At 40.8% G+C, this 15,206-nt stretch overlaps 1 protein-coding gene across 12 annotated transcripts in view; it reads right to left on the minus strand.

The window, feature by feature from the left end:
- The window catches only part of ctnnd2b (catenin (cadherin-associated protein), delta 2b), a 169,577-nt gene that overhangs the window by 23,037 nt on the left and 131,334 nt on the right, over window positions 1-15,206 (minus strand). For all 12 annotated transcript variants that reach the window (XM_039816120.1, XM_039816130.1, XM_039816125.1 and 9 more), the window contains 2 exons: window positions 4,814-5,000; window positions 1-45 (listed from right to left, as the gene is read on the minus strand). The exon at window positions 1-45 is cut by the window's left edge and continues 73 nt beyond it. In XM_039816120.1, coding sequence (XP_039672054.1) covers window positions 1-45; window positions 4,814-5,000 — 232 coding nt within the window. The remainder of the gene's footprint in view (window positions 46-4,813; window positions 5,001-15,206) is intronic.

Below are 15,206 nucleotides of genomic sequence, written 5' to 3' on the forward strand. Positions count from 1 at the left end.
TCCCTCATCCTCCTGCGGGCCTCCTCGCCTGCAGAACTCACATTCCTGTCACGCACACATACACGTGCACCTTGTCAATGAACAGTCCCACTGAAAACTGAAAATGCAACACAGATATCCTACACACTTCTGCAAAGTAATACACACACACAACTTGAATCTTCCAGTAGTTACATACACATTTTACCTGTGTGTGAGCACATGTGTATGTTGAAGTACTGTATATGGATATGTGCTACTGCATATGTATGCATGTCTGTGTGACAGAGAAGAGAGAGTTGGAGGGTAATGCCCTTTAAATGTCAAGATGGTTAGGAGATGCTTGTGCCCTTAATGTCAGTGAGAAATGGCAACAAGCTTTCAAAATTCCAAAAGCTGCTTTTGTCTTCACCATTTTAGTTGCAAACTAATTTGTGGTTTAAAGGCACGAGGTGTTTTGTTGTACAGCTGCTGTGCTATACTTTATATTTAACTTATAAAACAGTCATCAAGTATGGCAATATGAAAGTTATAGACACAGTCCACTAAAAAAATTAAGTTTAGTTTTATTAATAAATAAATATGAAATAAGCAGTTGGCACCGGCTATTTCTTTTGCTTAAGGGTTAGTTTGGATTCACCACAATAGTCACACAATAACACAAACAAACTAACTGTGTGTGCCTGATTTTCAGCTTGTTGTGGAAAATGTCACGTGGCAATATGAGGAAGGACATAAACAGATAAACACTAAAAATAAAAGCAGGTGGTACTCTTAAACCACTTATATATATATATACCACTTTCTTTCACACATTTCCTTTATTTTGGATACCACCTGTTAACCGATTCAACTATCCCAACACAAAAAAATCCAACATTATAACATTGTAGATTGTTGGGTCTTTGTAAATTATAGAGTGGTCTAGACCTAGTCTATCTGTAAAGTGTTCTGAGATAACTCTTGTTATGATTTGATACTATAAATAACATTGAATTGAATAGATATGACAGAAAACACGGAAAAGCATAATATGTCCCCTTGAAGCTAGCACTGGGACCCTACAGTCTCCTCGCTGCCTACAGTATGCTCTGTCAGATCTAGCTAGTCTGACAATTATTACCCCACATAGTTAATCACTTTCCTTTAGCACACCAGCCAATGGATACAGCTGCAAGAGAATAGAGATTCATATGCACCTGTGGGAATAGAGTTTCAAGCACAGACATACACTATGAAAGCCCACAGGAAACTTAATTAAAATGATAATGTAAACTTGAAAATGAATGCCTTGAGCATCTGTATGAAACGCACCGGACTTTCAACTGTAAACCCACCTGCTGCAATATTAGACTCTCAGAGCAAGTGCTCCAGAAGTAAGAGCGAAAAAATCTGCATGGGAAGGAGGTGATCCATTTGTGTCTCATGTGTCATTTAACCCCACCGGCAATCTTTGCCTAAACCTAACTAAGTGGTTTTACGTCACAGTTTGACGTGCAGGGCTGCTCAGTGCCTCAAAGTGACGAAGTGGCAGTATGTGACGAGTTGGGATGAAAAGGTGTTAAAATAAAACTAACTAACCAATCAAGGCAGCGGTAGACCAGCCACTGCCGTGTTCAGTGAGGTAAAATTACTGTTTTTGTCAAAGGAGTCTGGTGGCTTTGAAGACAGCAATGTGTACTGCTGTAAATGGGGGGCAGCAGCAAAACTTATTTTAGCCACCTAAAAAAAAAATATATTAATATAAGTGTATGCTATATGTAGAATATTTTCACCACTTTACATTGCCATCTCACAGTACTTACTAGTTTATGTTGTGTGACTTTCGGATCCGAACTAACGTGGCGGCCGTCCACAGCAGTACGTTGCATAGCTTCTGTGCCGTTATTTCCAAACTTAGCACAACTAACGTTGACTCAACTAGTGCTGGCATTACATTATTAATTACCTTAGTGATAAGCTTACTGTGGTAACCTTCGTCACTGCTTTTTTCTTAAGCGTTTCCATTTAAAAAAACAGAAAAGAATGCAGATGGAGTCAGACTTCAATGTTTTTGTGTTTCTAATCAGCTTGTATGTACAGTAAAGAACAAACCGGCACTCAATTAGTTGCTGTAGAATTTGTGTCACATCTGCAAACTCAACGCACATAATTCAAATTCAGCTTTCTAGCAGCACAAGTTTCAGCAGTTCCTGTTAGTTGGCACAACAGCATATGCACATCGAGTAAAACAAGCAGTGAGTAAGCAGAGGGAGAAAATGTGTGTGTGAAAGTGAGAGACAGTGAGGACGAAAACAGGGCGAGACAGAAAAAGAAAGGGATACAAGGATAGATAATATGATGGAGAGAGAAGAAATGGAGTAATAAAACGAGATGGAGACAGAGCACGGGATGGAGGGAGAGAAAATGAGTAAGTGAGTAGGATAATGGGAGATGGAGGGAGAGAGAGAGAGAGAGAGAGAGAGAGAGAGAGAGAGAGCAGGTGGCCGGCGATATACCAAACCCGCCATGAAATATTCAATCTTTAATCAGACTTCCAGCATTCCCTAACGAGGCATGAGAAAGATGAATTAGCCCTTCGAGTTTATGGAGCTGATCCACACAAAGCTATCTCCTGCAACACACACACACACACACACACACACACACACACACACACACACACACACACACACACACACACCACCAGAATCAAAATACACACAGTGGCAGATGTGTGCATTTTCACGCACATACAGTGCTAGAAGGGACCCAAGCTCCCAATATCTGTAGTTTGTTTTCACTGAGAGCAGGTAGAGTAGATGTATTGTGGTTGAGATTAATGGACCACACAGCATAGTTATAGACAGAGAGACATATGCACACACACACACACACACACACACACACACACACACACACACACACACACACACACACACACACACACACACACACACACACACACACACACACACACACAGCTAGACACCCTTCAACACACATCTCTCTATGTAGCACATATGAAAGTGCATGCACACTAACAGATACACATTATTGCCACATAAAAGCAGATACCCATTAGAGGCATGTGCAGTCTTGAACACACACACACAAACACACACACAAACACACACACACACACAGGAAGCCAGATAGCCTTGCAGACAGAGATGCAAAGGTAGTGATGGCAGGCTCACCCCTCTATTCTCAGTCAACTTGTGCTGCACTTTTCCCACATCCTCAAGAGGAGTGTGAAAGTGAAATGCTCTCACACACTACTACAATGCTTTCATATACACGACAGTTAGTACTTACATTTTATGGTCACTGTTTTTCTTTTTAACCAACGTGCTGAAGTACAGAGCCAAAACAACAAAAAATATGTGCCACAGTTTTACTACTTCCAGACTGCACTGTATGACTAGCATCATGTCTCAAGTGTAAAACGAAAAGCCACAGCAGCTCTAAAGCCAAGTGGTGAGTCATCTTAAATGCAGCTAAGTTTGTCAGCTCTCTGTGTGTACAGTGGTAAAAATAACACAGACTACTATCTAAAAATACCAAGACTGTTGTGAAAGAGAATTTGTTCTCTGTTTAAATTTAGTTTGTATTAGCAGCAGTGTTGCCAACACTGGGACTTTCTCTCTAGATTTTGTGACGTTACAGACCCTTATTTCTAAAAAGCGACTAGCGACAAATTTAGCAACTTCAGAAAAGCAAGATATATTATATTGTAATTAATTGTAATGCATGCTATTCAGATTAATCACAGTCCACGGATCTTCTGCCTACAGCACAAGATCTCTCTGTCTCTCCTCTTGCGCCGTGAGCAGCAGGTAGTCAGCTGACACAACCACTGAGCTTAAATTATAAATTATAAAAATTATATGTGATGAGGTCACCACTATGCACTTGGCGACTTTTAGCAACTTTTGGAGCAAGTGTTAGATACTTTCACTGAAATAGAGTTGCTAACACTGATTAGCAGAATGTGAACAGCAAAACATTGCAGCAAAGGGAGTGAATATGTCCTTTCTCTGCTGAAACACTTACAAAATCAGATAATCTTCTAATCATTATCTTCTTAAGTTTTATATTTGCATATAACTGCTCCCCATGTGTTTCATTTCAAAATGTTCAAAACAAACTCAGTTTTCCATATAGTGAGGCCCACATTTTCTTTTGGAGCAATGTGTAGAGAAATAATTAGGCGCTAATGCTGAAACGTTGATGTTCGCTTTTTGAAATTCCTTAAATCTCTTTTGAAAACAAACCTTAACTTATGATGTGTTGTACGAATGTTTCCATGCTTGAAATGAGTTTACCAAAGTCTTAGGTTCACAAAGGACTGTAATATATGATTAAAATAGTAAAGAAAATGTCTGAAATAAAATGTTGTCGCTTTTTTTTGGTTGTCAAAACATTGTTTGGACGCACCGCTGCGTCTTTCGTCCTCAGAGGGTTAATACGTCATACGATAACAAAGAAAAAACTGTTAGAAATAAAGTATCTGTCTTCTTAAAGCTTTAGTGCGTAACTTTTTTATCTTAATGAACGTCCGTTACATTCAAGCCATTGCCAAATGAGTTGCTACAGAGCTAATTAAGACTATCAGCTCCACACAACTCTCTCTGTGTTTCTCAGTATGGCCATGTTCAGAAGATTGTGTCGTCCGCGCGATCACGGAAGGCTTGTATCATGTGGACACACCAACCATAGATATAGAACAATGGCAACGACAGTGTTGTTGTCATTACTTAGAATTCGTCATGGTGGCGACAGAAACTACACACGATAGCTTTAATGTTGGATAAGAAATAAAAACATTGGAGAAACCGACTGGGACACTGACCTGAGGCAGCCCGTGGCGTTGCGGAGGACCTGCGAGGAGTGTAGGTGCAGCTTGCGATCCTCCTGTGTATGTGGGGAGGTGTCCCAGCCTGAGTGGGGGATGATCACAGCGTTGGTCAGCACGGCAAGGGCATCCTGGATTATGGGCATCTTCAGGGCGTCACATGACGACAGGTTCCACAAAACACCTAAAGAGGACAGCAGGGAGACAGGAAGTGAAAACCAATCCAAAGAAACATGAAAAACAGAGGAAGCAGACAGGAGGAGAGACAGATCCAGACAACTCCGGGGCAAAAACATTTGAAATATTTAGTAGGCTTTAGTAAGCAGCTTGATCAAACACACACAGCAGCACAGACAGTTACTTGACTAATTTACTTTACAGCAGTCTGAAAAGCCTGCTTTCAAACGTGTGTTCTCAAAACTAGTAAACTTTTTTCACGGAAGATATTCTGACATGTCACAGTAGGAAAATAACTGCTGTGAATAATAAAACTAGACTAGCTTGTTTTATTTGATCACACCAGCCGTGGTGCTAAACAGGGCCAGCTGAGGCGAATATAGAACGTAGGCTTCAATCAGCCCGCATCCACACTCCACCTCCATTTTTGGATTAGCCAAAGTACTGCAGTATTGGAGTAGCCAGGCACTGCCAAGATGGCAGCGGGTAATTAATGATAACTGAATTTCATTTAGTTAATTCAGTTTCAGGGTCTTGGTATTGTGCATGCTGTCTGTCACATTACCATTGCTGAAAAACCAACAAAAACAGGAAAGGGCATGGTTTGTTTGAAGTTTGCTTGAAGTTACTTACAAAACACCAAATGTCGATTTAGACGAAAAAGTTTTTCATATTTTAACTTGCTGCTTCCAATTGTTCATCAGTTGACCACAGCTCTTTCCCACTTGTGGACAAACAGACCTCAACAATAAAATATGGTAACATAGTAGTTATGGACCACCAGCAGCAGCCACTTAAGTGAAACTGAATGACTTTGGCCTGGCCTGGCCTGGCCTGGCCTGGCCTGTCAGGTAGAGGCAGTGTGGTGTATATTACATTTTGTTTTACTGTAAATACACATATACACACAAGGTATATAACAGGTGTATCAGTTGACAGTCAGTGTGGTGGAAAGCTCTGAAAAAAGCAATTTTTTTTATATATACTGTATATTTTGTGTACATCATTAACCCTTACGTATTGTTATGCTGAAATATGGCAGCCATGTTCTCATCATATTTAAATGCTTTATTTAAATAAATAAATAAAGTTTTTTTTTTTTTAAAGTTCGAGAACAGGAAATGAGTCCTCAGAATGGATAGTAGATCAAAGCCTTGCGTCCAAAATTGCACACTATGCATTACATAATATCATCAACTATTCAGCATGCTTTTGTGTGACTGTGAATAAACAGTATGTATCTTTTCGGACGCACTAAGCTGTAATTACCACGCCACTTCCTGAAAGCCTCTTTGCCTGTTGAAGATGCGTAACCATGGTGACCTGTGCAAAACTCAGCTCTGGCGATGCATTCTATTTCTGTGCTCCAGACTGTCAAACTCTCAGCACAATTCCATTGTTTCCACTCAAATAGAAATTCCAAATCAGCCAGAACTGAAATCTTAAGGCTTGCCACTTTAAATTACTGGAAAAGGTAAGCAACTTACTAGACCTGTTGCAGGAAACTATATGTATGTTTTAATTACCATATATTTAGTTTCCTTGGGCTGCAGTGCATGCAAAAGACTTCAGCTGACAGGAGGTAAACATGTACCCATGTATCTGTTGCCTATTAATGCAATTCCAGTGACACAGAGAAAAACAGGGAACGACTATTATACTATCCATTGAATAATTACATTTGAAACCGGCAAACACAATGAAGCTGCAACAAAACACTGACACTAAAGCTATGAAAATGGAAAAACTACAGAGTGAACTTAACAGGGCAAAACTTAACGAGCAACGGCTAAAGGACCAAAACACGGAGCAGAAAAAAAGGCTCGCCGAACTAGTTACAGCAGATATCGCTTTAAAAAAGGAACCGGGTGGAGGTTGCTATACTAAAAAAGAAAATCACTCTCAAGGACAGGCATATAGAGAAGTTAAGGAAAGACCTACACAATGTAAAAAACGAACTTTGGGACGAAAAGACCAACAGGGCTAATGAGAAGAAAAAGTGAGAGGAGATAATTGGGCTTCTCACGAAGTCGTCTCAGGAATATCAGAACAATTTCTCCGTGGAGAAAATGTTCAGGGAGCAGAAGGAGAAGGAGTTAGAAAAGTTAATTAACACATACACGGAGAAGAAAGATTTGATCTTGCGTGTGCAGAAATTGCATCATCAGGTGCAGGAGTTGACAGGGATGCCCTGTTACAACTGTTACAAAAGAAGGAAACAGATATAAATTTGATGAGTTAAATAAATTGAGATCATATGCAAAACGTTGCAAAGAAGAAGTGGAAAAGCTAGCCCCTTTTAAAGACAGACTTGAGACAGTACAAGAACAATGTGAGAGACAAGAGAATGAACTTATAAGACAAAAAAAACAAAATGACATCTATAAGAAAGAAATACATCTCTTTTCAAAGGAGATAGGGATATTGACAAGCAAGAATGAGAACTTGACTATTTTGTATAAGAACCAGGAAAACGATATGGACATTGTGCAGCAAGAAAAGAAAACCCTAACAGTGCATTCCGAAAATCTGAAAAAAGAGACAGAGAAACAGCGTAAGCTCATAGAAAACCTGGAAAGTGAACTCAATAGCTGCAGTGAACTGAAAACTAAACTCCAAAATAAGGAGAGAGAGCTTGCCAAGCACACTATGGCCAGAGACATGGAGATGATGAATGTTAGAAATCTGATTAATGAGTCAGATAGCAAGCAAAGACGGCTAACAATCCAGATTGAGGGTGTCAGGACTGAGAATAAACTCGTCACGGAAAATTTCTTTGAGGCTCAGAAGGAAATGGGTCGGATGAACAAAACAATTAGAAAACTGCATAACAAACTGAAAGGCAAGGGCCGTGAAGCCGATTCAAAGAGCACAGAGCTGGTCATGGTAAAGAGGAAATTGGGTTCTCTGAGGTACCAGCTGGAAAAAGTGAGGGAGAAGCTGGCAGAAACCAAGATGGCACAGGTGTTTTCTATAGTTTCGGCTGATAAGGACCATCAGCTGGCAGAGAAAAAATTGGCCAAGATCGCGGCAGAGAAGGAGAAGTTGGAACACGAGGTGCAGCAGTACAACGAACAAGCTGTGCAGCAGAAACGGATGCTAAACCTCCACGATGCTGAGAAGGCCACGCTAGAAGAAACGGTCAGGGAATATGCAGATACAGTCAAGTCTCTCAGGCTGAAGAACAAGAGACTTCAGCTTGAGCATGACGTCAAAATCACAATACTGCAGCGGCATGCAGCCAGTTCACGCCGAGAGAGAACTAGGTGTAAAATGAGACATCTCAATTCCTATCTTAAGCTGATGTACAACCAGCACAGCCAGAACCTGCTCTCTGTGAAAACTCAAGACGTACAACTTCTGAAAAAGAACAAGGAGATCGAGGAGCTGAAGTGCAAGTTGACACGGCGGCCAGATGGCGCAATACAGAAGTACCACGAGTGTCAGAGGGACAACAGACACCTGAAAAAAATGGTAATGGCATCACATGGACTCCTCGCAGTGTACGAGGCGAAGAGCAAGGAAGTGGAAGAGGAGAACAAAAGGCTGACAGATCAACTGATGAAGCTCAAGTGGGAGTACAGGCACATCCACTTGCCCCCTATTTCCAAACTGCCCCAGTCTCCCTCTGAGGACAAATCAAACGACCCGTATGAGTCTGGGCACATATCAAGGCACACCGTAGCGTTTGTTCGCTTCCCACTAAATTGCGAGCGTCAGTCTGAGTCTGAAGGCAAGCTGAAGTCCGCCTCCCTTCCTCCCATCTCCAGTAGTCTCCAGTGCCAAGGGAGAAAAATCAGGCCACGCCCGTCACCTCCCTAAAGTTCCTGCCAAGGATGGGGAAGGTGATGACCCGTTCAACACTACCTGTGATAGGCTAGAGTTCATTGCCTTTATTAGTTAGGTTTAGGCATGAGGAGTGAGATTGGTTAGGGCTACACCTTTTAGGGCAGCACTGTGACTCAGTGGCTAGCATCGACTTCTCACAGAAAGGGTCTTGGAGAGTCTGCATGTTTTCCCCATGTGTCTGTTTGGGTTTACTCCATGTGCTCCGGTTTCCTCCCACAGCGCAAGACATGCAGGTAAGATACTATACTTGGGCAGCTTATGCTCAGCGGGTCGTCCACTAATAGCAGGTTTGGTGGTTTGATTCCCAGCCCCTCCTGCACTTGTTAGTGTCCTTAAGCTGAACCCCATTTAAAAAAATAAACAATTGAGAAACATATCAAACAGAAGTGATGTTTTATAGTGTACGCCATATATTAAAAAATTGATACAGATATTTGCTGAAAATGCATGCGCAGGGCGATCACAAGCAGGCGATGTCAATCTGCACAACCAAACACATTCCCATTTCCAATGCAGACAGGGCACTCAACCACTTTTGTGATTTTCCCCATTCAGTACCTCCATTGATGTTTCAGACTGATCTCATAAAGTGGCGTATGTATGACAATGCCAATTCGTATGCGGTTTTTGCGTGTTATCAAGACGCATAATCGCTTTTTAGCGTGTTTATCAATGCCGTTTGGCTGCCATTGACCTACATTACGTGTGAATTTTCGCTGTAGCGAGTAGTATCAAAGGACGTAAGTCTGCAGAGGGAGGTTGGTTGGGGGGGGTGGTGGATCCGGGATCACGTCTCGCGTGTGGTGTTTTTCAACCGTTTCTTTGTTAATTTTTTTTTATTTAAGCCTTCCCCAATGTTTCTTTCCTAAACCCAACCGTTTATTGTTTTCTTAAGCGTGTGATGTTGGTCACCGTCGTGTTTTTGTCGTTTTTTTGTCATTTTTTGTGTGTTACTAAAGTCTTTCCCAATGTTCTTTTCCTAAACCCAACCTTTTTATTTTTTATTTTTTTACACGCATGTGACGTTGTTCTCGCGATAGTATGGCACGTTCTCGCGATAAGACGCCACGCGGTGACACCACGTGGTGTGTATGTTTACATCCGCTGCGTACAGCGTAGACATACACGTGGATAGCTCAAAATGCGTACAGATAACACGCCATTTGGCTTTAGGAAAGTGGCGTGTATGTTTACGCAAAGTCATAATGCCATGTTGGATGTTTCAAAAAAAGGGTACAAGACTGTGTACATACACAATCATAGACTTCAATTGTAGCAGCTCACTATAGCCGTTCGCGGGTTCGCAGATGAGGTAAACATTTCCATGGTAACAGTGAGCTCCACCAATCAGAGACGTCGCTGTCACCCTTAGGATTGTGGGTGGTGGTACTCCTTCACTTGGCAATTAAAACATGTTTTTCTTAAAACAAGGTTGATGTTATACGTACTTGTGGCTTCTACAGAAGCACTTGGGATGGTTTAGACATTATGGCTTAATAATGAAAATCCTTAGGAATCAAATTAATTGGAGTTTGCACTTCTGGAACCACACTGATGAGCTCTATGGCAGCCTCTGTGTTGTGGTCATCCACATTATTATGAAGGTTGAGTTGGCATTAGCTGTCTCTCTTTTATGGGTTTAGATATGGTGATGGCAAATGACCAGACTGTCAAAACTCCCATGCAATATGTAGTCCTGTAAACACTCACTTTTTGTCCACAGGGCATGCTATGTGTTACTTGCCTACTATTTCAAAACATAAACTTTAATTTATTGCGACACAGTGCTGCAGTCATTCATTTAGAAATGAGCATAACTTTAAAACAGAAGTACTAAAGGCAGTAAATCACTTAAACAAATTTCCACTGCACCTCTCTGCTGCTTTTAATCCTCACCTGGATTGCAGATACAGTGACCAGCCAACCAAGAAAATGGAGTGAGTTTTCTCCTGCCTACCAATTACTGTTCACTCTTTTTGCCACAAACACACACACACAATTGGCCGTTGAATAGACAAAAGCTCTCCCTCTCTAGAGAATCTCCCAAACACACACACACACACACAAAAGGACAGAGAGGGTAAGAGGCAAATCATCCCATTTTGCTGCAAACCACTTTTATGTCTTGAGTGGTTTAACACACATATAAACACTTATACACACCAATTGTGATAACCTTGAGGAATGAGGCAACACATAATAATTGTCGTTGACCTTCGTCTTCCAAAGTGTCTACTGTATGTCCTAATGTATGTGCTCATATAATTATATGTGCGCACTGGAGAGTGTACACGTCTAGTCACATCTGCACATATCTACCCTTCTCCTCTATGGCTGTAATGATAGCTGTAATAGAGGGAAAACATCCTATCCTTAGATCTGTGTGTTTGGAATAAAGCGTCCTCTCTTAACTGCTGTGTTGTTCACCCTCGGCTGAACAGCGACTGTGTAATTACAGCTTCTGTTATCTGTCTTTGTGGGTTTGTATGACTTTGTTCTTTTGTGTGTGTGTGTGTGTGTGTGTGTGTGTGTGTGTGTGTGTGTGTGTGTGTGTGTGTGCGTGTGCGTGCGCGTGTGCGTGTGCATCTAAGCCACCTCGACAAATCAGTCTTAACTCCGTCAGCCGTTTGGACTCGGTGTGTTTATGCGGGGTGTTAAGGCGGCAGTGTCAGTGTTTGTGGTCAGAAGAAGATTCTAAATAACTAGCTTCTGGCTTCATGGCGGTAATTAGCTGGGCCTGTCATGTGTCTTCGCTCTGTCTCATCTTATCTGCTGCACAAGAGGGCCAAGAAGGCGTGCTGGGTTTTTGATAACCTTGACATTATGATGTGACACGTAATAATTCTAGCTGACCTTGATTTCCACATCTGTGAGTCAACGAATGCTGCTATGAAAGACTTCTCATACTGTTTTTCCCCAACTGAACTATTAAAGGAACGCTCTGACATTTCGTTAGCTTGTTTGGTGTCTTACCAAAAGTTAAATGAGAAGGTCTACTATATGTTATCTCTGGGTCTTCAATACGCTGTTAACTTACTCTGGCTATAAGCCACAGTCCACTTTGTTAAAGAAGCACCCTACATTAAGTCAGAAAATGTGTTGCAGAAAAGCGTTGTTATACCAACCCTTAACATTTAAATTCTTAGATTAAAAAAATTTATACTGTGCCATAAATATTAGGAGAGAGTCCATTTTCTCTGCATAGATCTTGCATGGATATGTATGTCTGAACAAGGTATCCTCATACAACGGTTCATATGATATCTTTCAAAAGTCATGCACAATTGTTTTATGCGTTATCCTACGAATCTCATACCCTGGAAATCCAGAGTTCTCGCGAGAGCACAATTTGAAGTTGCTCAGCGAGTCACTCAGTGATAACTGGCATTCAGTAATGATGCTCATTAACTATGCCCTTGTAGCCAAGATGCACCAATCACATCGGTGTATCTGATATAGGCGGGCCAGAGGCGAGTGTGGTGTATGTAGTATCGATGGTGTAATGCTGTATGGAGAGGAATCCGCTGACGCTGTTCTTGATTATAAAAGTTTATTTACATCAAAGAATTCAGCATCAATTTACAGGCTCTGAGGAGCCCGGAGAGGACCTCACCCAGATTCTCTGAAATCACTCTAAAGTTCTTTGTGTGAAGAAGCATATCTATACTTCATAAATTAGGGTGGGATCAATAATTGACCAGTGGCTACAAGCCAACTGGCCTTCTATTCAACAAAGACATCTCTATCTTGGGGGCCCCACTGATAACGCTTTCCAGATGTTTCCTATGAAAGTTTCCTGTGGAAATGGGGTAAAGTTCATTTGAATACTCATGCATATAGATAGTTCAGATATAACTTAAATACAAGTTATAGAATGTGCAGAATAGAATAGGGTGTTAATACACTTCACGAGCTAAACAGATGACGACAGCGCTGCGACGTTGACGTCATTAGTAAACATTATAAGATGGCTACAGATGAACACCAGTTGTTTGAAACGGCTTTGGCCACTGCAATGAACGAGTTAGACTTGTTTTTTTATCTAAAAGAGGAACAGAAGACAGCGCTCGAATCGTTCCTTTGCGAGAAGGACGTTTTTGCTGTTTTGCCGACCGGATATGGCAAGAGTTTAATCTACCAGTTAGCTCCGCTGGTAGCTATGCTCTGGATATGTCACCCCGTGTATTGTCGTGATTGGTCGTAGTGTTATCTAAATGCGTGCAGTGAGATTTTCAATGCTTGCTGCCGCCCCTCGAGTTGGGCCATTTTCATTACTCATTGCCAGACCCTTAATCTTTTGGATTTGGGTCTGGATTTCCAGGCTACGAATCTCAAGCAACACGAGCAATAAGTGCGCATGCACAAGGCCCTGCAGTGCAGAACCTGTTTAGGCAACAGAACTACTTGGTTAGGTTTAGGAAAAGATCGGGGGGTTGGGGTAAAATACGTTTGGATGTTACGTAACTTACACAAGCATCATTAGCCATTGTTTTGAGACTGTCACATATTAACTATATCCTGTAAACATGCTAACTACTCTGACTTTTCTAATTTGTTTAAATCCGCATCATCAGAAACAAATGCAATGAATAAAATGAATGGCTTTGGCAATCAAAGAATATGATTAACATTTTTGTTGTTGTTTTCAGTTATGGTCCGCAGAGTAAACTTGCTCTGAGGAAACTAAAATATGTATATAATTAACCAGCACAATTTAATAATAATAATAATAATAATAATAATAATAATAAGGAAATCTCCTACTGAGGAGAATGTGCATATTATGCATCCATTTTACAAGTCAAAGCACTGTGGTTTACTAAGTAATAACCATATGTTATATTTGGCTAAAATAAAAGGATTATTTTATTATCATCGTGAGTAAAGTCAGCTGTTTGCCAGAGTCACTTCTTGCTGTGCAAAGAATGACATCATCTCCCTGAGCTTAAAGGCAGCAGGATTTTATCTTTGATCTGCACTATGAACGCACACGCACACACACACCCTGAGTGAATGACGGATGAAGGAGGTTAATTGCCTCAGCCTTGAGTTTCAGCAGTTATATTGAGGAAGAGGAAATTAATATGTTGCCTGTCTCTCTTTGTCTCTGAAGCCATTTCACATCTCTCATTTGCACTGTATCTTCATTCCCCTGTCATATTTCTCTCCTCTGCAACATATCTTTGTTTGCCTCTTGATCTCTTTTTTTTATTTTTATTATTATTCTCCTGATGTATTTTTGTGGACTCCTGTCCCTTGTATATGAGACTTTTAGAAAGAGGTTGTTGTTTGTTTGGTTTTCCCACAATTTGCTGGACTTTACATTTACAAAGGCATTCAAGTTAAGTGTGTACTGGTTGGGAGTAAAGTTGGGGGGGGGATGTCAATTGGATGTCTGTTACATGCTAAATCATTCCACATTGCAACTACTGATAGTATACACAACTAATAGCACCTTATACCTCCAGCAGCACTTTTGACATTGTGTCAAGCATCTGAGAGGAAAAGCTTTATTTGGTAGCTATCAATTTCTGCCCACATGTATTGTCGTCAAACTAGAAGCCCAGGCGTAAGCTTTACTCTGTTTTCATAATGAGGTGAACATCGATCACTGTTAATTACTTGGCACACACAGGCCTACAGCTTTGTGTTAATGAGCCTCGGCCATAGCGTGGAATCGTGTTTACTCAGTTTGGGTCCTTTAATGTCACTGTCATTCAAAACAGGACACAGTGTATCTACACAGTATACTGTGAATCACATCAAGGTCAACCAGATTTGTTTTGCAAAGGAATAAAAAAAGCTCTATACCTGTACTTATTTTTTGCAGGGGATTTATTTGGGCTTTTTGGCCTTTATTTGACAAATGACACTGTTCGAAGCCGAGGGGAAACAAGGGGGAGAGAGGGGTATGACATGCAAAAATGATCCCAAAGCTGGAATTGAACCCAGGACGTTGCGGTTTAGTTTCAAGCGCTGTGATATGTGTTAATTCATTCAGACATCATATCTGTTTTTATCTAGTTTTGTAAAGCAGAAAGAAAAGACAGCTCGGCAGACACACTGATAAACTAAGGTAACACATTTGGACATAATCACTTGCGATGAGTTTCAGTCTGGTGAGAACATTTTATTTACCTGCAATTATGAAACAGGTTGAGCCTTAAAACCTTTTACTGGAAAACTGCATTAAAATTCTGTTTCAATGAACTAAAAAGTTAATGAGCACAGTATTAAGAAAACACAGCTGCTGCATGTTTGTATGCAGCTTTTTTTGTATGTTGATGCCCAAATACAAATCTTTTTGTGATATTTTCCCTTTATTCTTTTAGTTTCTTTGTTTATTGGCTTAATACATTTCTAT

The sequence above is a fragment of the Perca fluviatilis genome, chromosome 11, assembly GCF_010015445.1.
Source record: "Perca fluviatilis chromosome 11, GENO_Pfluv_1.0, whole genome shotgun sequence".
NCBI lineage: Eukaryota > Metazoa > Chordata > Actinopteri > Perciformes > Percidae > Perca > Perca fluviatilis.